General features: G+C 42.2%; 2 protein-coding genes across 2 annotated transcripts; one reads left to right on the top strand and one right to left on the bottom strand.

Moving 5' to 3' along the window:
* The first annotated feature begins 4,974 nt into the window (after window positions 1-4,974).
* On the top strand, window positions 4,975-18,905 carry LOC124037289 (histamine N-methyltransferase-like). Its single transcript, XM_046352031.1, has 7 exons — window positions 4,975-5,111; window positions 5,464-5,611; window positions 6,663-6,715; window positions 7,831-7,938; window positions 12,913-13,043; window positions 16,242-16,335; window positions 18,366-18,905. Exons 2-7 carry the CDS (start codon window positions 5,475-5,477, stop codon window positions 18,725-18,727), a joined length of 885 nt encoding a protein of 294 aa, XP_046207987.1. The 5' UTR covers window positions 4,975-5,111; window positions 5,464-5,474; the 3' UTR covers window positions 18,728-18,905.
* Window positions 18,906-19,427: 522 nt separating this feature from the next.
* On the bottom strand, window positions 19,428-22,392 carry LOC123993701 (uncharacterized protein K02A2.6-like). Its single transcript, XM_046296150.1, has 2 exons — window positions 21,102-22,392; window positions 19,428-19,513 (listed from the first exon to the last, which is right to left on the bottom strand). The coding sequence occupies exons 1-2, from the start codon at window positions 22,159-22,161 to the stop codon at window positions 19,428-19,430; spliced, it is 1,146 nt and encodes a 381-aa protein (XP_046152106.1). The 5' UTR covers window positions 22,162-22,392.
* Window positions 22,393-24,350: the final 1,958 nt, after the last annotated feature.

Here is a 24,350-nt window from a genome sequence, read left to right as displayed (position 1 = left end):
CTCCAAGACTGCTTCCATCACGTGGACTGGGATATGTTTCATATTGCGTCAGACAACAACATTGACGAATATGCTGATTTGGTGAGCGAGTTCATTAGAACGTGCATTGAAGATGTCATTCCCATAGCAATGATTAAAACACTCCCAAACCAGAAACCGTGGATTGATGGCAGCATTCGCGTGAAACTGAAAGCGCAAACCACTGCTTTTAATCAGGGCAAGGTGACCGGAAACATGACCGAATACAAACAGTGTAACTATTCCCTCCGCAGGAAAATCAAACAAGCTAAGCATCAGGATAGAGACAAAGTAGAATCTCAATTCAACGGCTCAGACACAAGAGGTATGTGGCAGGGTCTACAGTCAATCACGGATTACAAAACGAAAACCAGCACAGTCACGGACCAGGATGTCTTGCTCCCAGGCAGACTAAATATCTTTTTTGCCCGCATTGAGGACAATACAGTGCCACTGACACGGGCCCGCAACTAAAACATGCGGACTTCTCCTTCACTGTAGCCGACTTGAGGAAAACATTTAAACGTGTCAACCCTCGCAAGGCTGCAGGCCCAGACGGCATCCCCAGCCGCGCCCTCAGAGCATGCGCAGACCAGCTGGCTGGTGTGTTTACGGACCTATTCAATCAATCCCTATCCCAGTCTGTTGTTCCCACATGCTTCAAGAGGGCCACCATTGTTCATGTTTCCAAGAAAGCTAAGGTAACTGAGCTAAACGACTACCGCCCCGTAGCACTCACTTCCGTCATCATGAAGTGCTTTGAGAGACTAGTCAAGGACCATATCACCTCCACCCTACCTGACACCCTAGACCCACTCCCATTTGCTTACCGCCCAAATAGGTCCACAGACGATGCAATCTCAACCACACTGCACACTGCCCTAAACCATCTGCCCTAACCCATCTGGACAAGAGGAATACCTATGTGAGAATGCTGTTCATCGACTACAGCTCGGCATTTAACACCATAGTGCCCTCCAAGCTCGTCATCAAGCTCGAGACCCTGGGTCTCGACCCCGCCCTGTGCAACTGGGTACTGGACTTCCTGACGGACAGGTACCCAAACTACAACATTTTCAGACAAGATAGAACTGCCAAAGGGGGCTGTGTTGCAATCTACTGCAGAGATAGCCTGCAGAGTTCTGTCCTACTATCCAGGTCTGTACCCAAACAATTTGAACTACTACTTTTAAAAATCCATCTCTCTAAAAACAAGTCTCTGAACGTTGCCGCCTGCTATAGACCACCCTCTGCCCCCAGCTGTGCTCTGGACACCATATGTGAACTGATTGCCCCCCATCTATCTTCAGAGCTCGTGCTGCTAGGCGACCTAAACTGGAACATACTTAACACCCCAGCCATCCTACAATCTAAACTTGATGCCCTCAATCTCACACAAATTATAAATGAACCTGCCAGGTACCTCCCCAAAGCCTTAAACACGGGCACCCTCATAGATATCATCCTAACCAACTTGCTCTCTAAATACACCTCTGCTGTCTTCAACCAAGATCTCAGCGATCACTGCCTCATTGCCTGCATCCGTAATGGGTCAGCGGTCAAACAACCTCCACTCATCACTGTCAAACACTCCCTGAAACACTTCAGTGAGCAGGCCTTTCTAATCGACCTGGCCGGGGTATCCTGGAAGGATATTGATCTCATCCCGTCAGTAGAGGATGCCTGGATATTTTTTTTAAAATGCCTTCCTAACCATCTTAAATAAACATGCCCCATTCAAGAAATTTAGAACCAGGAACAGATATAGCCCTTGGTTCTCCCCAGACCTGACTGCCCTTAACCAACACAAAAACATCCTATGGCGTTCTGCATTAGCATCGAACAGCCCCCGTGATATGCAGCTGTTCAGGGAAGCTATAAACCATTATACACAGGCAGTTAGAAAAGCTAAGGCTAGCTTTTTCAAGCAGAAATGTGCTTCCAGCAACACTAACTCAAAAAAGTTCTGGGACACTGTAAATTCCATGGAGAATAAGAACACCTCCTCCCAGTTTCCCACTGCACTGAAGATAGGAAACACTGTCACCACTGATAAATCCACCATAATTGAGAATATCAACAAGCATTTTTCTACGGCTGGCCATGCTTTCCACCTGGCTACTCCTACCCCGGTCAACAGCAACTCGCCCAAGCCTTCCCCATTTCTCCTTCTCCCAAATCCGTTCAGCTGATGTTCTGAAAGAGCTGCAAAATCTGGACCCCTACAAATCAGCCGGGCTAGACAATCTGGACCCTTTCTTTCTAAAATTATCTGCTGAAATTGTTGCCACCCCTATTACTAGCCTGGTCAACCTCTCTTTCGTGTCGTCTGAGATTCCCAAAGATTGGAAAGCCACCCCTATTACTAGCCTGGTCAACCTCTCTTTCGTGTCGTCTGAGATTCCCAAAGATTGGAAAGCCACCCCTATTACTAGCCTGGTCAACCTCTCTTTCGTGTCGTCTGAGAGTGTCCCCCCCTCTTCAAAGGGGGGGGACACTCTTGACCCAAACTGCTACAGACCTATATCTATCCTACCATGCCTTTCTAAGGTCTTCAAAAGCCAAGTCAACAAACAGATGACCGACCATTTCGAATCTCACCATACCTTCTCTGCTAGGCAATCTGGTTTCAGAGCTGGTCATGGGTGCACCTCAGCCACGCTCAAGGTCCTAAATTATATCTTAACCGCCATCGATAAAAAACATTACTGTGAGGCCGTATTCATTGATCTGGTCAAGGCTTTTGACTCTGTCAATCACCACATCCTCATCGGCAGACTCGGCAGCCTTGGTTTCTCAAATGATTGCCTCGCCTGGTTCACCAACTACTTCTCTGATAGAGTTCAGTGTGTCAAATCGGAGGGTCTGCTGTCCGGACCTCTGGCAGACTCTATGGGGGTGCCACAGGGTTCAATTCTTGGACCGACTCTCTTCTCTGTATACATCAATGAGGTCGCTCTTGCTGCTGGTGAGTCTCTGATCCACCTCTACGCAGACGACACCATTCTGTATACTTCTGGCCCTTCTTTGGACACTGTGTTAACAACCCTCCAGGCAAGCTTCAATGCCATACAACTCTCCTTCCGTGGCCTCCAATTGCTCTTAAATACAAGTAAAACTAAATGCATGCTCTTCAACCGATCGCTACCTGCACCTGCCCGCCTGTCCAACTTCACTACTCTGGACGGCTCTGACTTAGAATACGTGGACAACTACAAATACTTAGGTGTCTGGTTAGACTGTAAACTCTCCTTCCAGACCCATATCAAACATTTCCAATCCAAAGTTAAATCTAGAATTGGCTTCCTATTTCGCACCAATCCTCGACTTTGGCGATGTCATTTACAAAATAGCCTCCAATACCCTACTCAACAAATTGGATGCATTCTATCACAGTGCAATCCGTTTTGTCACCAAAGCCCCATATACTACCCACCATTGCGACCTGTACGCTCTCGTTGGCTGGCCCTCGCTTCATACTCGTCGCCAAACCCACTGGCTCCATGTCATCTACAAGACCCTGCTAGGTAAAGTCCCCCCTTATTTCAGCTCGCTGGCTACCATAGCATCTCCCACCTGTAGCACACGCTCCAGCAGGTATATCTCTCTAGTCACCCCCAAAACCAATTCTGTCTTTGGCCGCCTCTCCTTCCAGTTCTCTGCTGCCAATGACTGGAACGAACTACAAAAATCTCTGAAACTGGAAACACTTATCTCCCTCACTAGCTTTAAGCACCAACTGTCAGAGCAGCTCACAGATTACTGCACCTGTACATAGCCCACCTATAATTTAGCCCAAACAACTACCTCTTTCCCTACTGTATTTAATTCATTTATTTATTTTGCTCCTTTGCACCCCATTATTTTTATTTCTACTTTGCACATTCTTCCACTGCAAATCTACCATTCCAGTGTTTTATTTGCTATATTGTATTCACTTTGCCACCATGGCCTTTTTTTTGCCTTTACCTCCCTTCTCACCTCATTTGCTCACATCGTATATAGACTTGTTTATACTGTATTATTGACTGTATGTTTGTTTTACTCCATGTGTAACTCTGTGTCGTTGTATGTGTCGAGCTGCTTTGCTTTATCTTGGCCAAGTCGCAATTGAATATGAGAACTTGTTCTCAACTTGCCTACCTGGTTAAATAAAGGTGAAATAAAAAATGAAAAATGATTGACCAGACCCTGCAGATGGAAACAGTAGTTGAAGATGATTGACCAGACCCTGCAGATGGAAACAGTAGTTGAAGATGATTGGCCAGACCCTGCAGATGGATACAGCCTTATAAGCAATGCATGGATTGCAATTTACCCTTGCTGTTATTCTCAATCTCTTTTCAAGTAAAGGGGGAAATGCAGTTTAAATATTTTGTTTAATTTCACCTGGTTAAGACTGTCACTATTGTCAGAGCCACCCAGATGTGCAGCGCTGGACACAGCTTTTTTGTCACAACTAATTCATCTGGCTCAGTCTAGTCCAGTCTCTCAGGCATCACCTAATTCTGAACAGCTAGGAGATCTAGACTTCAGTTTAATCATGATTTATCTGTTACACCAGACAAATCACTTTATAAATGTTAATGTGGTTTGACTGTTTTGAGTGAAAAGCAAGAAGATAATGAATATTTAGGAGATTTTCAGAGGATGAACAATGAGGCAATTGCCTGGGTATCCACAGGGTGTGCAGGCCATTGTTCCAGCACTAACACCTCTAACTCCTCTAATCATCCAGAACTTCATTGGCTAGTGGAATTACTAAGGTGTTAGAAACAAAGTGCATTCTCACATGTTTTGTCCAATGTTTTATTCTCTCTGACTAAAACGTGTGTTAAGGCAGAAGCATGTATCATCATAGGAATTAAAATACACTGTAGCTTTAAAGGATCAGCCTTCTCCTTTTCCACAAAGGAAAAACTACAGTGGGAGGGGTTTCTTCTGTACCACTGGTGTGCTGCATTGCTTTAGTCACAAGACATTACTCTGGTGTGCTGCGTTGCTTTAGTCACAAGACATTACTCTGGTGTGCTGCTTTGCTTTAGTCAAAACACTCGACTTACATGTGATTCTGTAGTCGTCTTGAAAGGAAAGTGAGTTTTTACCAATTGATTTTAATGTAGCTACAATATTGTAAAACTACATGCTTCAAACTGTATTTGTAGAATTCATGACAATTGGGAGTAACTTGCAAATATATTTAGTGAACTTTGCCTTGTTTGTCTTTACCAGCCACGCTATGTTCATACAAAACTGTCTGTTGAGAAATGCAGATCTGTGACAAGGCAGGCCGAATGCCACCCTGACAATAGTTACAGATGAATAATCTCACAGGCTCACTATATTCCTGCACTAGCACTGCTTATGTTTACATGAACTGACTTTTATATAAATACATATGTGTCTCATCTGTGAAAGGATAGTAAGTTGTGATTGTTTTGACAGACCATTTAGCCATGTCCTGTGCTATGAAAAGTCTGGTGGAGGATAACGACAGATACCTGAAGTCCTTCCAGCTGTTCCTGGAGCGCTCCTCTGAACACAAGTGCATGCAGGACTTTATCTGTGGTATCTTGCCTGATATTCTAGCCAGGTAACAGTATTGACACACTAGCCAGACAACAGTGCTGACACACTAGCCAGACAACAGTGTTGACACACTAGCCAGACAACAGTGCTGACACACTAGCCAGACAACAGTGCTGACATACTAGCCAGACAACAGTTCTGACACACTAGCCAGACAACAGTGCTGACATACTAGCCAGACAACAGTGCTGACATACTAGCCAGACAACAGTGCTGACATACTAGCCAGACAACAGTGCTGACATACTAGCCAGACAACAGTGCTGACATACTAGCCAGACAACAGTGCTGACATACTAGCCAGACAACAGTGCTGACATACTAGCCAGACAACAGTGCTGACACACTAGCCAGACAACAGTGTTGACACACTAGCCAGACAACAGTTCTGACACACTAGCCAGACAACAGTGCTGACATACTAGCCAGACAACAGTGCTGACATACTAGCCAGACAACAGTGCTGACATACTAGCCAGACAACAGTGCTGACATACTAGCATACTAGCCAGACAACAGTGCTGACACACTAGCCAGACAACAGTGTTGACACACTAGCCAGACAACAGTGCTGACATACTAGCCAGACAACAGTGCTGACATACTAGCCAGACAACAGTGCTGACATACTAGCCAGACAACAGTGCTGACACACTAGCCAGACAACAGTGTTGACACACTAGCCAGACAACAGTTCTGACACACTAGCCAGACAACAGTGCTGACAGTGCTGACACACTAGCCAGACAACAGTGCTGACATACTAGCCAGACAACAGTGCTGACATACTAGCCAGACAACAGTGCTGATACACTAGCCAGACAACAGTGCTGACACACTAGCCAGACAACAGTTAGGACATAGTAGCCCAATTATGGCTACAATCCCAAGGATACGTAACCCCATGTTAGACAGAACATCACAAGGGCATAACTTTGGATGTAATTAAGTGTTTGTGGATCTTACACAGTATATGTTTCATGGTTGTACCTTTCCTGAAAGGTAGTACGAGTACCTTTCCTGAAAGCACAATGTCCTGCCTGTTTCTTCCCCAGCATTGGAGAGGGAAAAGCCAATCTTAATGTGATGGGAGTGGGAAGTGGAGCAGGTGAGGAAGAACCATGGTGTTTAAGGATTAAACTATCATAGATAAACATTTTCAAATTCAAATATTTACTCTTTGTTTAACCCTCTACAATTTTACGGGTTGAAAATGGCTGATTTGGGCACTGATAAAAGCCTAAATTGGAATGCAGTGGTTGTACAGTAACATGCTATTACATTGTAATTATTTAGCAGACACTTATCAAATGCAGAGCGACTTACAGGAGCAATTACGATTAAGTGCCTTGCTCAAGGGCACATTAACAATGTTTCACCTAGTCGGCTCGGGGATTCAAACCAGCAACCTTTTGCTTACTGTCCCAAGACTCTTAACCGCTGGGCTACCTAAGTTATGTCAGAGCTGTGTCTCTGCGCTTCATACTGCTGTATGGGTTTTGACTGTCAGTCGTTCTGAATTTGAGCACCTCCGGTGTCAAGAAATGATGACAAATGATCACTGATATCCATGATTTACTTATTGGGTAGCTGACATGATTAGTCATGATAAAATGACATGACTTTGAAACGTCCTGTAGATCTTACGCTTTATGTTTGAAAGACAAACACTTTTTGATATTTGCTTCATACCTGATTAGGATCACATGTATGTTTTACATTGTTGCACTGTTGAACCCTTGTAATCATTCTCCATCTTGTAGACCGCTATCCAGCTGTCAGATACTCATTCTCCTCACTGTCCCCTTTCACAAGTCTTTCGGCTACTCTTCCAAGTAGCTAAAGAAATATGTTTCAATCCTGTTTCAATCCAATCAATGAAACTATGAGGACTCTGATTTACTTTCAGTTCACGGGCTCTGGATCTGTATCTGGTACAAAAGCCCTCATTCCTGCACAGTGTTTCTCTTCCTGTAATAGGATAGAATAGGAGGAACTTTAATGTCCTGAAGGGGGACATTGACAGACTTTAACACACAGTACTGATGTATACAAAAATAGACACTGGTCATTATACACAACATAATACATACTGTACAGTCCACATTACCTGTCCTCTCCTCAGGTGAGATAGACATACCTGTAGGATTGTCTCAGCTGTTCTCAGGTGAGACCTACAGTATGTGTTTCTCATTTTACCAACATCACCTGTCCTCTCCTCAGGTGAGATTGACCTTGAGATGTTCTCTCAGCTGCATCTGAAGCATCCTTCAGTAACCGTGGACAACCAGGTGGTGGAACCCAGCGCCCAGCAGCTCCACCTCTATAAGGGTAGATATAATCATACTGAATTCTCTAAGGGTACAGTGGGGCAAAAAAGTATTTCGTCAGCCACCAATTGTGCAAGTTCTCCCACTTAAAAAGATGAGAGGCCTGTCATTTTCATCATAGGTACACGTCAACTATGACAGACAAAATGAGGGGAAAAAATCCAGAAAATCACATTGTAGGATTTTTAAGGAATTTATTTGCAAATTATGGTGGAAAATAAGTATTTGGTCACCTACAAACAGGCAAGATTTCTGGCTCTCACAGACCTGTAACTTCTTCTTTAAGAGGCTCCTCTGTCCTCCACTCATTACCTGTTTGAACTTGTTATCAGTATAAAAGACACCCGTCCACAACCTCAGTCACACTCCAAACTCCACTATGGCCAAGACCAAAGAGCTGTCAAAGGACACCAGAAACAAAATTGTAGACCTGCACCAGGCTGGGAAGACTGAATCTGCAATAGGTAAGCAGCTTGGTTTGAATAAATCAACTGTGGGAGCAATTATTAGGAAATGGAAGACATACAAGACCACTGATAATCTCCCTCGATCTGGGGCTCCAAGATCTCACCCCGTGGGGTCAAAATGATCACAAGAACGGTGAGCAAAAATCCCACACGGAGGATCTAGTGAATGACCTGCAGAGAGCTGGGACCAAAGTAACAAAGCCTACCATCAGTAACACACTATGCCGCCAGGGACTCAAATCCTGCAGTGCCAGACGTGTCCCCCTGCTTAAGCCAGTTAATGTCCAGGCCCGTCTGAAGTTTGCTAGAGAGCATTTGGATGATCCAGAAGAAGATTGGGAGAATGTCATATGGTCAGATGAAACCAAAATAACTTTTTGGTAAAAACTCAACTTGTCGTGTTTGGAGGACAAAGAATGCTGAGTTGCATCCCAAGAACATCATACCTACTGTGAAGCATGTGGGTGGAAACATCATGCTTTGGGGCTGTTTTTCTGCAAAGGGACCAGGACGACTGATCCATGTTTAGGAAAGAATGAATACGGCCATGTATCATGAGATTTTGAGTGGAAACCTCCTACAATCAGCAAGGGCATTGAAGATTAAATGTGGCTGGGTCTTTCAGCATGACAATGATCCCAAACACACCACCCGGGCAACGAAGGAGTGGCTTCATAAGAAGCATTTCATGATCCTGGAGTGGCCTAGCCAGTCTCCAGATCTCAACCCCATAGAAAATCTTTGGAGGGAGTTGAAAGTCTGTGTTGCCCAGCAACGGCCCCAAAACATCGCTGCTCTAGAGGAGATGGGCCAAAATACCAGCAACAGTTTATGAAAACCTTGTGAAGACTTACAGAAAACGTTTGACCTTTGTCATTGCCAACAAAAGGTATATAACAAAGTAATGAGAAACTTTTGTTATTGACCAAATACTTATTTTCCACCAATAATTTGCAAATAAATTCATGAAAAATCCTACAATGTGATTTTCTGGATTTTTTTTCTAGTTGAAGTGTATCTATGATGATAAATTACAGGCCTCATCTTTTTAAGTGGGAGAACTTGCACAATTGGTGGCTGACTAAATACTTTTTTGCCCCACTGTATATACGCTGAACAACAATATAAATCAACATGCAACACCGATCCCGCAGGTGAAGAAGCCGGATGTGGAGGTCTTGGGGTGGGGTGGTTACACATGGTCTGCGGTTGTGAGGCCGGTTGGGCATACTGCCAAATTCTCTAAATCGAAGTTGGAGGCGACTTATGGTAGAGAAATGAACATTAACTTCTCTGGCAACAGCTCTGGTGGACATTCCTGCAGTCAGTGTGCCAATTGCACACAACCTCAAAACATCAGACATCTGTTGTGTTGTGACATAATTGCACATCTTAGAGTGGCTTTTCATTGTCCCCGGGGTGCATCTGTGTAATGATCATGCTGTTTAATCAGCTTCTTGATATAACACACTTGTCAGGTAGATGGATTATCTTGGTAAAGGAGAAATGCTCACTAACATTAATGTAAACAAATTTCTGCATAAAGTTGGAGAGAAATACGTTTTTTGTGTATGGAACATTTTGGGGATGTTTTATTTCAGCTCATGAAACACGGTATCAAAACTTTACATGTTGCATTTATATTACACCTCTACACGGGCATGTAGTTCAGTGTGATTACACGGGCATGTAGTTCAGTGTGATTACACCTCTACACGGACATGTAGTTCAGTGTGATTACACCTCTACACCGGCATGTAGTTCAGTGTGATTACACAGGCATGTAGTTCAGTGTGATTACACCTCTACATGGGCATGTAGTTCAGTGTGATTACACCTCTACACGGGCATGTAGTGCAGTGTGATTACATGGGCATGTAGTGCAGTGTGATTACATGGGCATGTAGTGCAGTGTGATTACATGGGCATGTAGTGCAGTGTGATTACACGGGCATGTAGTGCAGTGTGATTACATGGGCATGTAGTGCAGTGTGATTACACGGGCATGTAGTGCAGTGTGATTACATGGGCATGTAGTGCAGTGTGATTACATGGGCATGTAGTGCAGTGTGATTACACGGGCATGTAGTGCAGTGTGATTACATGGGCATGTAGTGCAGTGTTTTACATTGGCATGTAGTGCAGTGTGATTACACGGGCATGTAGTGCAGTGTGATTACACGGGCATGTAGTGCAGTGTGATTACATGGGCATGTAGTGCAGTGTGATTAGTCTCACGGGCATATAAAGTGCATTTTGATTTGTTGAACACTTTTTTGTAGTGCAGTGTGATTCACATGGTTTTTCATAGTTTTATTTTTACTATTTTTTACATTGTAGAATAATAGTTAAGACATCAAAACTATGAAATAGTAACCAAAAAGGTGTTCTAAAATGTTTGACCAGAGTGTGTTCAAGGATGATTAAATCCTATACTAGTGTGCAAAGTTCAGGATGATTAATCCTAGAGTGGCAAAGCCAAGGTGTGCATCTCTATACTGGTATAAAGCCAAGAGTGATTACATCTCAACTGGTATAAAGCCAAGAGTGATGCAAAGCTGTCATCAAGGCATAAGTTGTATGCCTATTAGTCTCATCTCAAATATAAAATATATTTTGATTTGTTGAACACTTTTTTTAGTTACTACATGATTCCATGTGTTACTGGTATATAGTTCAGTATGATTACATCTCTATACTTATATAGTTACAATGTAAAAAATAAATGAAATCTCTTTGAATGATTAGTGTTCTAAAATGTTTGACCAGTATGTAGTTCAGGATGATTACATCTCTATACTGGTATATAGTTCAGGATGATTACATCTCTATACTGGTATATAGTTCAGGATGATTACATCTCTATACTGGTATATAGTTCAGGATGATTACATCTCTATACTGGTATATAGTTCAGTATGATTACATCTCTATACTGGTATATAGTTCAGGATGATTACATCTCTACACTGGTATATAGTTCAGTATGATTACATCTCTATACTGGTATATAGTTCAGTATGATTACATCTCTATACTGGTATATAGTTCAGTATGATTACATCTCTATACTGGTATATAGTTCAGGATGATTACATCTCTATACTGGTATATAGTTCAGTATGATTACATCTCTATACTGGTATATAGTTCAGGATGATTACATCTCTACACTGGTATATAGTTCAGTATGATTACATCTCTATACTGGTATATAGTTCAGTATGATTACATCTCTATACTGGTATATAGTTCAGGATGATTACATCTCTATACTGGTATATAGTTCAGGATGATTACATCTCTATACTGGTATATAGTTCAGGATGATTACATCTCTATACTGGTATATAGTTCAGGATGATTACATCTCTATACTGGTATATAGTTCAGTATGATTACATCTCTATACTGGTATATAGTTCAGTATGATTACATCTCTATACTGGTATATAGTTCAGGATGATTACATCTCTATACTGGTATATAGTTCAGGATGATTACATCTCTATACTGGTATATAGTTCAGTATGATTACATCTCTATACTGGTATATAGTTCAGTATGATTACATCTCTATACTGGTATATAGTTCAGGATGATTACATCTCTATACTGGTATATAGTTCAGGATGATTACATCTCTATACTGGTATATAGTTCAGGATGATTACATCTCTATACTGGTATATAGTTCAGTATGATTACATCTCTATACTGGTATATAGTTCAGGATGATTACATCTCTATACTGGTATATAGTTCAGTATGATTACATCTCTATACTGGTATATAGTTCAGTATGATTACATCTCTATACTGGTATATAGTTCAGGATGATTACATCTCTATACTGGTATATAGTTCAGGATGATTACATCTCTATACTGGTATATAGTTCAGTATGATTACATCTCTATACTGGTATATAGTTCAGGATGATTACATCTCTATACTGGTATATAGTTCAGTATGATTACATCTCTATACTGGTATATAGTTCAGTATGATTACATCTCTATACTGGTATATAGTTCAGTATGATTACATCTCTATACTGGTATATAGTTCAGGATGATTACATCTCTATACTGGTATATAGTTCAGTATGATTACATCTCTATACTGGTATATAGTTCAGGATGATTACATCTCTATACTGGTATATAGTTCAGGATGATTACATCTCTATACTGGTATATAGTTCAGTATGATTACATCTCTATACTGGTATATAGTTCAGGATGATTACATCTCTATACTGGTATATAGTTCAGTATGATTACATCTCTATACTGGTATATAGTTCAGGATGATTACATCTCTATACTGGTATATAGTTCAGGATGATTACATCTCTATACTGGTATATAGTTCAGGATGATTACATCTCTATACTGGTATATAGTTCAGGATGATTACATCTCTATACTGGTATATAGTTCAGGATGATTAGCTCTGTAATTATATGAATGTACTGTTACTTCATATATCTTTATCTTGTGTAGTGTTGGTGTCCCAGAAACCAAACCTAGACTACATTAAATTCACTTGGAACAAGATGACGGCCACTGAGTTTGAGAAGCACTGGAGAGAGAACCATTTGACCAAGAAGATGGACTTCATTCACATGATACAGGTAGAACTACCCAGATGGAGTTACAGGTGAAGTTGGAAGTTTACATACACTTAGTTTGGAGTCATTAAAACTCGTTTTTCAACCACTCCACACATTTCTTGTTAACTAACTATAGTTTTGGCAAGTCGATTAGGACATCTACTTTGCGCATGCTGTGGATGTATGTCAAGGCCTACCTTCAAACTCAGTGCCTCTTTGCATCATGGGAGAATCAAAAGAAATCAGCCAAGACTGGTTCATCCTTGGGAGCAATTTCCAAACGCCCGAAGGTACCACGTCCATCTGTACAAACAATAGTACACAAGTATAAACACCATGGGACCACGAAGCCGTCATACCGCTCAGGAAGGAGACTCGTTCTGTCTCCTAGAGATGAAAGTGCAAATCAATCCCAGAACAATCGCAAATGACCTTGTGAAGATGCTGGAGGAAACAGGATCAAAAGTATCTATATCCACAGTAAAACGAGTCCTATATTGACATAACCTGAAAGGCCGCTCAGCAAGGAAGAAGCCACTGCTCCAAAACCGCCATAAAAAAAGCCAGACTACGGTTTGCAACTGCACATGGGGACAAAGATTGTACTTTTTGGAGAAATGTCCTCTGGTCTGATGAAAAAAAAAATCGAACTGTTTGGCCATAATGACTATCATTATGTTTGGGAGGCTTGCAAGCCGAAGAACACCATCCCAACTGTGAAGCACGGGGGTGACCGCATCATGTTGTGGGGGTGCTTTGCTGCAGGAGGGACTGGTGCACTTCACAAAATAGATGGCATCATGAAGTATGAACCGTATGTGGGAATATTGAAGCAACATCTCAAGACATCAGTCAGGGAGTTAAAGCTTGGTCATAAATTGGTCTTCCAAATGGATAATGACCCCAAGTATACTTCCAAAGTTGTGGCAAAATTGCTTAAGGAAAACAAAGTCAAGGTATTGGAGTGGCCATCACAAAGCCATGACCTCAATCCTATAGATAATTTGTTGGCAGAACTGAAAAAGTGTGTGCGAGCAAGGAGGCCTACAAACCTGACTCAATTACGCTAGCTCTGTCAAGAGGAATGGGCCAAAATTCACACAACTTATTGTAGGAAGCTTGTGGAAGGCTACCCAAAACATTTGACCCAAGTTAAACAATTTAAAGGCAATGCTACCAAATACTAAATGAGTGTGTAATCTTCTGACACACTGGGAATGTGATGAAAAAAATAAAAGCTGAAATAAATCACTATTATTCTGACATTTCACATTATTAAAAATAAAGTGGTGATCCTAACTGACCTAAAACAGGGATTTTTTACTAGGATTAAATGTCAGGAATTGTGCAACTGAGTTTAAATGTATTTGGCTAAGGTGTATGTAAACTTCCGACTTCAACTGTATATAGGGGATATACTACAATAAGTGCAATACATTGCTACACTGAACAAAAATATAAACGCAACATGTAAAGTGTTTCATGAGCTGAAATAAAAGATCCCAGAAATGTTCCATATGCACAAAAAGCTTATTGCTCTGTTTGTTTACATCCAGCTCTGTCCCACCTGCCTTGAATGGCAGGCCACCACTGATAATTACACAGGTGCACCTTGTGCTGGGGACAATAAGGCCATTCTAAAATGTGCAGTTGTCACACAACACAATGCCACAGATGTCTCAAGTTGAGGGAGTGTGCAATTGGCACGCCGACTGCAGGATTGTCCACCAGAGCTTGTCAGATAATTGAATGTTCATTTCTACCATAAGCCGCCTACAGTGTCGTTTTATAGAATTTGGCAGTATGCTCAACCAGCCTCATGACCACAGACAATGTATAACAATGCCAGCCCAGGACCGCCACATACGGCTTCTTCACCGGCGGGATCGTCGTAGACCAGCCACCCGGACAGCTGATGAAACTGTGGATTTATTCAACCAAATTCAGCACAAACCATCAAGCTTATCTGCTCATCGTCCTCTCCAGGGTCTTGACCGGACTATAGTTTGGCGTTGTAACTGACTTCAGTGGGCAAATGCTCACCTTCGATGTCAACTGACATGATGGAGTGTGCCCTTCACGGATTAATCCTTTTCTCAACTGTACCGGTGATTTGGTCAGGCATAAGCTACAGACAACGAACACAATTGCATTTTATCGATGGCAATTTGAATGCACAGAGATACCGTGACGAGATCCTCAAGCCCATTTCTGTGCCAGTCATCCACTGCCATCACCTCATGTTTCAGCATGATATTGTATGGCCCCATGTCACAAGGATCTGTACGCAATTTCTAGATGCTGAAAATGTCCCAGTTTTTCCATGGCCTGCATACTCATCCATTGAGCATGTTTGGGATGCTCTGGATCAGTGTATGACAGCATGTTCCAGTTCCTGCCAATATCCAGCAACTTCACACAGCCATTGAAGAGGAGTGGAGCAACATTCAACAGACTACAATCAACAGCCTGATCAGCTCCATGCGAAGGAGATGTGTCACACTGCATGAGGTGGTCACACTGAATAATGACTGGTGTTCTGATCCACACCCCTGCCTTTTTTATTTTAAGGTACTGTATATGCATCTGTTGGTCACAGATCTCTATTCCCAGTCGTGAAATCTATAGATCAGACGAGGGCCGGATTTATTTATTTAAATTGACTAATTTCCTTATGAACTGTAACTCAGTAAAATGTTTGAAATTGTTGCATGTTGCATTTTTATACAGTGGGGAGAACAAGTATTTGTAACACTGCCGATTTTGCAGGTTTTCCTACTTACAAAGCATGTAGAGGTCTGTAATTTTTATCATAGGTAAACTTCAACTGTGGGACACTGAATCTAAAACAAAAATTAAGAAAATCATATTGTATGATTTTTAAGTAATTCATTTGCATTTTATTGCATGACATAAGTATTTGATACATCAGAAAAGCAGAACTTAATATTTGGTACAGAAACCCTTTTGCAATTACAGAGATCATACGTTTCCTGTAGTTCTTGACCAGGATTGCACACACTGCAGCAGGGATTTTAGCCCACTCCTCCATACAGACCTTCTCCAGATCCTTCAGGTTTCAGGGCTTGTAAGTAGGAAACACTGCCGATTTTGCAGGTTATCAAATACTTGTTCTCCCCACTGTATATCCGTGTATTTATTTCGTCATATTCAGTCTTATATCACAATAACATGAGAGTTCCCCTGTACTCCATCCAGATGTTGTATTACGTGAAGGATCCAGGTGCTACAGTCACATTCTACCAAAGCCTCCTGGACAGGAATGGAAAACTACTTGTAATTCTGGTGTCTGGTGAGTCAGTTGAGTTCATGTACAGTCAAAACGTTTGGACACACCTACTCATTCCAGGGTTTTTCTTTATTCTTACTATTTTCTACATTGTAGAATAATAGTGAAGACATCAAAACTATGAAATAACATATATGGAATCATGTAGTAAACAAATAAAAATTTAGATTCTTCAAAGTAGCCACCCTCTTGCCTTGAGAGCTTTGCACACTCTTGGCATTCTCTCACCTGGAATGCATTTCACGCGTACAAACATGCTTTTCGTACACGTGGATCCTGACCAACCCCTATTGAAAGTTAATTTGTGGAATTTATTTTCCTCCTTAATGTGTTTGTGCCAATCAGTTGTGTAGTGACAAGGTAGGGGTGGTAAACAGAAGACAGCTCTATCTGGTAAAAGACCAATTCCATATTATGGCAAGAACAGCACAATTTAGGCAGTTTGTTGCATTTTTATACAGTGGGGAGAACAAGTATTTGCAACACTCGATTTTGCAGGTTTTCCTACTTACAAAGCATGTAGAGGTCTGTAATTTTTATCATTAAACTTCAACTGTGGGACATGAATCTAAAACAAAAATTAAGAAAATCATAAATTGCATTTATTGCATGACATAAGTATTTGATTCAGAAAAGCAGAACTTAAAGAGAACCTTCTGCAGGTTTCAGGGCTTGTTGGTCACAGATCTCTATTCCCTCGTCATATTCAGTCTTAAATCTAACATAGAGTTCCCCAGACGATGACAGTCCATCATTACTTTAAGACATGAAGGTCTGTCCATCATTACTTTAAGACATCAAGGTCAGTCCATCATTACTTTAAGACATGAAGGTCAGTCCATCATTACTTTAAGACATGAAGGTCAGTCCATCATTCCATCAGTCCATCATTACTTTAAGACATGAAGGTCAGTCCATCATTACTTTAAGACATGAAGGTCAGTCCATCATTACTTTAAGACATGAAGGTCAGTCCATCATTACTTTAAGACATGAAGGTCAGTCCATCATTACTTTAAGACATGAAGGTCAGTCCATCATTACTTTAAGACATGAAGGTCAGTCCATCATTACTTTAAGACATGAAGGTCAGTCCATCATTACTTTAAGACATGAAGGTCAGTCCATCATTACTTTAAGACATGAAGTCAGTCCATCATTACTTTAAGACATGAAGGTCAGTCCATCATTACTTTCATTACTTTAAGACATGAAGGTCAGTCCATCATTACTTTAAGACATGAAGGTCAGTCCCACTTTAAGACATTAGTCCATCATTACTTTAAGACATGAAGGTCAGTCCATCATTACTTTAAGACATGAAGGTCAGTCCATCATTACTTTAAGACATGAAGGTCAGTCCATCATTACTTTAAGACATGAAGGTCAGTCCATCATTACTTTAAGACATGAAGGTCAGTCCATCATTACTTTAAGACAGGAAGGTCAGTCCATCATTACTTTAAGACATGAAGGTCAGTCAATACAACAGTCCATCATTACTTTAAGACATGAAGGTCAGTCAATCTGGAAAATTTCATGAACTTTGAAAGTTTCTTCAAGTGCAGTTGTAAAAATCGAGCGCTATGTTGAAACTGTCTCTAATGAGGACTGCCACAGGAAAGGAAGACCCAGAGTTACCTCTGCTGCAGAGTTAACTGCACTTCTGAGTGCAGCCCAAATAAATGAAATAAAACAAATCCAATTGTATTTGTCACATGGACAATGACCCAACACACCCCCAGGGTGTGTAATGGCTATTTGACCAAGAAGGAGAGTGATGGAGTGCTGCATTAGAGGACTTGGCCTTTTTGACTGGTACTGTATATGTACAAGCATTGCATCTGTAGTGTTACCAGACTCCATGCCAGAGCTCTGTTATACTTACTTTAGGTGGTTAACATAGAAGTACATATTACAACAAATTCATAATGAGTTACTATTAGAACTAAGTCATTAAATAGCATATATGTGGTTGTTACACTGTGGGGTTCTGTTACTATGGGAGGTTATAATGTGTATCATGTCTGTAGATGACAGTGGCTGGGGAAAGCTGTGGAGGACCTTCAGGACCCAGCTGTGTAACACAGAGATCAGTCAGTGTGTGACTACAGGTGATATTAAAGCCTACCTGGACTCTAAGACAGTGAGTTACCAGAACTACAAGCTGCCCTCTCAGATGGACATCACCGAGTGTTTCACTGAGGGGGACCAGAGAGGAGAACTGCTTCTGGACTTCCTGACTGAGGTGTTAGACTTCAGCTCCACTGCTCCTCCTGAGCTGAAGAGAGGAGTTCTAGACCTGCTGAAGACCCCAGATTGTAGCAAGGAGGTGGATGGGAGGGTCATCTTCAATAACACCTTGGAGGTGCTGGTGGTTGACCCTCTACAGTAACACAGGAATAGATGTCATAATGCTGTAGCAACAATGTGTATCACTGATAAACACGAAGTATACAAAACATTAGGAACACTTCCTCTTTCCATTACATAGACTGACCAGGTGAATCCAGGTGAAAGCTATGATCCCTTATTGATGTTACTTGTTAAATCCACTTCAATCAGTGTAGATGAAGGGGAGGAGACATGTAGATGAAGGGGAAGAGACATGTAGATGAAGGGGAGGAGACATGTAGATGAAGGGGAGGAGACATGTAGATGAAGGGGAGGAGACATGTAGATGAAGGGGAGGAGACAAGTTAAATAAGGATTTTTAAGCCTTGAGGCAATTGAGACATGGATTTATGTGTGTGTCATTCAGAGTGTGAATAGGCTAGATGAAAGATTTAAGTGGTTTTGAATGGGGTATGGTAGTAGGTACCAGGTACACCGGTTCATGTAAAGAACTGCAATGCTGATGGGTTTTTCACATGTTTCAAGAATGGTCCACCACCCAAAGGACATCCAGCCAACTGCAGGAAGCATTGGAGTCAACCTGGGCCAGCATCCTTGTGGAACGTTTTCGACACCTTGTAGTAGAGTCTGTGCCCCGATGAATTGAGGCTGTTCTGTGGGGTGCAACTAATTATTAGGAAGGTGTTTCTTAATGATTGGTATATTGTATGCATGAAAGGCTTGTTGTGGTATTCATTTAATTACCTGATTCCTGTCTGCCCACCAAGATCCCACACCTGGAACTTCAGGTTCTTGTACGTCACTGTCTCCATGTTGAAGCCGATCACTGTACAACACAATGACAGAGATGAAACACCTTAAACACACGTCAAAGAAAGACATTGTGGAAAGACCATTTATTATTCGAGGGGGGGGGGTGTGTTCCTAATGTGTGGTATAATCAGTGTATAAAGTCAGTACTTCATCCATCACAAATAATGTTATGTGAAAACAATTAGTTTTACCTTACTTTAACAACACATCAGAACCTAAAACATGACACAGTTGCTTTCAGGGGCGCTACTTTGGTTTTAGAAGTTGGAAAAGTAAGCAAAAATGCCCACAGTCATCAAGCAAGATAAGAGATAATTATTAAATATGTTTTATGTGATTGATAAAACTGAACTAGATGCAAGGTAATTTAATAATCAATATTGTGTTGCACCTTTAACCAATAGTCTAACAAATGAACAAGACTTTAAAAAATAAAGTACAAAGACTTTCGATTATCTTTAAGACATCATCTATATCAAATTTCAGGCAGACCGACCAACCGCATGCACGCCTAACCCTCACCAGTCTAGTCAATACCTCAACTCTCTCCCTAACCCTCACCAGTCTAGTCAATAACTCAACTCTCTCCCTGACCCTCACCAGTTTAGTCAATAACTCAACTCTCTCCCTAAGCTAACACCTTTGCTGATAGTCGGGAGTTGATGCTGTTGGAAGATTTTAAAAGCAACCTCCTTGAGAGAATTGTAGTTCATTTAAATGAACAGAAAGTGGTGCCATTGGCCCAGGCAGCAGTGTTGGCAGATGAGTACGCTTTGACACACAAGACTGTCTTTGGTGCACCTTGTTTTGAAGGCCGGACGATTACGGCATCAGTGCCTCGTTCAGGTCGCTTTTCCTCTGACAACCCCAAACCTTCGCACGAAATCCGTCTTTTACACTGATAACAAGTTCAAACAGGTGCCATTAATACAGGTAATGAGTGAAACACAGAGGAGCCTCTTAAAGAAGAAGTTACAGGTCTGTGAGAGCCAGAAATCTTGCTTGTTTGGAGGTGACCAAATACTTATTTTCCACCATAATTTGCAAATAAATTCATTAAATATCCTACATGATTTTCTGGATTTTCTTTTTTCTCATTTTGTCTGTCATAGTTGAAGTGTACCTGTGATAAATTACAGGCCTCATCTTTTTAAGTGGGAGAACTTGCACACGTTTTTGCCCCACTGTAAGTTTTGTTCGATAATGTGCATATTTATATCCAAAAATCTCAGTTTACATTGGCACGTTACGTGCAGTAATGTTTTGATTCCTGTAGTGTCTTAACACTTAGTACTTATTTATGTAATAAGAAAGACTCTGAATACAAGCAATTGAACTGGAGCTTCACATTTACTCAAACAGGTTAGTACCAGAATAACATAGAACAATACTGCGCATGACCAAGGGCGCTTCATCCTTAAAGGGGACATCAGTAATTAACAGAACATAACATTCCTTCTCTTATACAATCAGAGTTACTTTTACCAAACCACAACTGAAACATTTCCCAGAACTTGTTGTGGTTATTTTGCATCTTTTAATTTGAACTTGAACAGTTAGTTTTTGTTTGTTTGTTTATAAGTCTAGTCTGTCTGGTGGACGGTGCCTTCGTTCTGGGTAGCGCCTCAGATTGTCTGGAGGCTCCTGAACATCCTCAGTGTGTGCTTCTTCCATTATAGCGTCTGCTATAGCAGCACCTTCATCAACACGTTCCCTTCTTTCAGCCTGGGGTCTCTCTACTGCCCCACCGTCCTCTACAGTTCCCTGTGTGTCACTCTCGGGAGCTCTCTGTGCCTGTTCTCTCTCGATTGTTGTGCTGTTTTCCGTGGAATGCATTTGGTTAATGTGACGCCGCCACATTATGTCTGGGCTCACTTGAACCTGGTAAGTTCTGGGTCCCGTTTGTGTGTGTACGGTCCCTCTTGTCCATTTCCCTCCTCTTCTGTAGTCTCGCACCATCACTTCCTGTCCTGTTTGGAGATGGCGCTCCCGGCCACCGGAGAGTATCTTGGCTTGTTTGTTCAGCACTTCATTACGCCTGTTTGGCTTCATTATGTCCAGCTGTGTGCGGAGAGGCCTCCCGAACATCAGTGCGGCTGGGCTTTCATTTGTTGTGGCATGTGGGGTGTTTCGGTAGGAGGCCAGGAACTTGGCCAGTTTTGTTTGCAAAGTCCCTTCGTCTCGTTTTGCTGCACGGAGTCCTTGCTTTAGAGTTTGCACAAAGCGTTCTGCCAGCCCATTGGTGGCAGGGTGGTACGGAGCTGAAGTTGAGTGTTTGATTCCATTTACTGACATGAATCTTGTAAACTCGTCACTTACAAAAGCTTGCGCGTTGTCACTTACCAGCTGCAGTGGCAAACCGAAGCGTGCAAACGTTCTGAGACACTCTATCGTCTGAGCTGAGGTGGAGGAGTCAGTGCAAAACACCTCTGGCCATTTGGAATGGGCATCCACTATAACCAGAAACATGTGCTTTTCAAAAGGACCAGCGTAGTCCACATGAATTCTCTGCCATGGCTCTGCGGGCCATTCCCATGGGTGGACTGGGACAGGAGCAGGCATGTGAAGGGTTTCCAAACATCCACTACAGTTCTTTGCCATATTTTCTATCTGTTGGTTCAGACCTGGCCACCAGAAGTGGCTCCTTGCGAGCAGCTTCATTTTGACAATTCCAACATGACCTTCATGTAGTTGCTGCAAGACTCAATGTTGGCATTTCTGGGGTATCATGACTCTCATTCCCCACATCAAACATCCCTGGTACGTTGTAATTTCGTTTCTCCGCTGGAAATACGGAGTCAACTCCTTTCTGCCAGTAGCTGGCCATCCTGACATGGTGTAGGTGTACACTTTTGACAAGGTCACATCTTTCCTTGTCTCATGTTTGATAACTGTGCTTGTGACCGGTAGTGCCTCGAGCTGAGCGGTATGGAACATGTCCTCTGCATCCACCCTCCTTTGCCTTTCTCTTGTACATGGCAGTCTGGATAATCCATCTGCATTTGTGTGGAGGGATGACGGCTTAAACTCAATGTCATACATATGACTGGCAAGGAACAGGGCATATCGCTGTAACCTGGCTGCTGTCATTGCCGGAATGCCTTTCTTTGGACTGAAAATGGAAAGCAACGGCTGGTGATCTGTGACCAGTGTGAAACGCTTGCCATATAGGTATGCGTGGAATTTCTTGACGCCCCACACTAGTGCCAGTGCTTCTTTGTCGATTTGTGAGTAGTTTTTCTCTGCATCATTCAATGTTCGTGACGCAAATGCAACTGGCCTCTCTGACCCATCTTTCAGTGTGTGTGAAAGGACTGCCCCTAATCCATAAGGGGACGCATCACAAGCCAACTTCACTGGCATTTCAGGGTCGTAATGCATCAGGACCTGTTCAGATGTTATGAGCCGTTTTGCCTCCAGAAATGCATTTTCACATTGCTTTGTCCACCGCCATGTCCTATTCTTTTCCAGGAGCTGATTTAGAGGCTGGAGTACTGCTGAAAGGTTTGGGAGGAATCTTCTGTAGTAATTGATCAGTCCCGTGAAAGATCTCACTTCTGTGATATTTTGTGGTCGTGGTGCCTGTACCACTGCCTCGATTTTGTCCTGTGTTTTGTGCAATCCATTACAGTCAATCTCATGTCCACAGAAGACAATCTTGTCTTTGAAGAACTCACACTTCTTTAAGTTTGCCTGTAGACCATACTCTTTCAGTCTTTTCAGGACCTCTTCCAGGTTAGCCAGGTGCTCTTTGTCGGTGCGTCCTGTTATGATTATGTCATCCAGGATACACTGGGTTCCTGGGATTCCTTGCAAAATCTGGTCAATAGTTCGTTGCCAAATGGCTGGGGCTGATGCAATGCCAAACACCAGGCGGTTATACCTGTATAGCCCTTTGTGTGTGTTTATTGTCAGGTACTGTTTGGAACTCTCTTCAACCGGTAGCTGCAGGTAAGCCTGTTTCAGATCGATTTTACTGAAGTGTTTCCCACCAGCTAGTGCAGCAAAGATGTCATCCAGGCGTGGTAGGGGTATTGGTCCACATGCAACATTGGATTCACAGTTACCTTGAAGTCCCCACACATTCTAACAGACCCGTCTTTCTTCACAATAGGAACTATGGGTGTGGCCCATTCGCTTCTGTCCACTTTCGTCAGGATCCCTGTATCCTGCAAGCGATCGATTTCCGCTTCCACCTTTGGTCTCAGGGAGTATGGAACAGATCTGGCTTTGCAGAATTTTGGGGTTGCATCATCTCTTAGTACAAGTTTTGCTGTGAAGCCTTTTACTGTTCCCATCTGATCACTGAAAACTGTATTGTATTTATTCCGCAAGTGTTCCAGTGTTTGGTCTGTGCCTTTCTCTTTGGACTGGAACGTGTGGAGCATTTTCAAGTCACACCAATTCAGCTTTATTTTTGAAAGCCATTCCCTGCCAAATAATGGGGGGCCAGTTCCAGGCACCACATACAGCTGTAACTGCTGTGTTTGCCCCCCATAATGCACTCTGACCTGCAACGCCCCCATTGGGCTCAATCTCTCTCCTGAGTATGTCTTCAGCAACACATTTGTGTTCTTCAGCTTGATAGCCTTAAAGTGCTCATTGTAGACAGTAGTGGAAATAATAGACACTGCAGATCCTGTGTCCAGCTCCATTTTGAGGGGTTTGCCTTCGATATCTGGTGTCACCCATATTATGCTACTGCTGGGAGAAGTCACTGTGTTTAACTCCATTGTACCAATTAATCGTTCATCTGAATCACTGCCACTGTTCCCTGCTAGTGCATTCACAGACCCTTTCGTTTTCCTGTTGTGACTGAATTTGGCTTTGCATGCTCTTTGAATGTGCCC

The sequence above is a fragment of the Oncorhynchus gorbuscha genome, linkage group LG01 (genome assembly GCF_021184085.1).
Source record: "Oncorhynchus gorbuscha isolate QuinsamMale2020 ecotype Even-year linkage group LG01, OgorEven_v1.0, whole genome shotgun sequence".
NCBI classification, from domain to species: Eukaryota; Metazoa; Chordata; class Actinopteri; order Salmoniformes; family Salmonidae; genus Oncorhynchus; species Oncorhynchus gorbuscha.
This window is presented reverse-complemented; position numbering and strand designations above follow the sequence as displayed.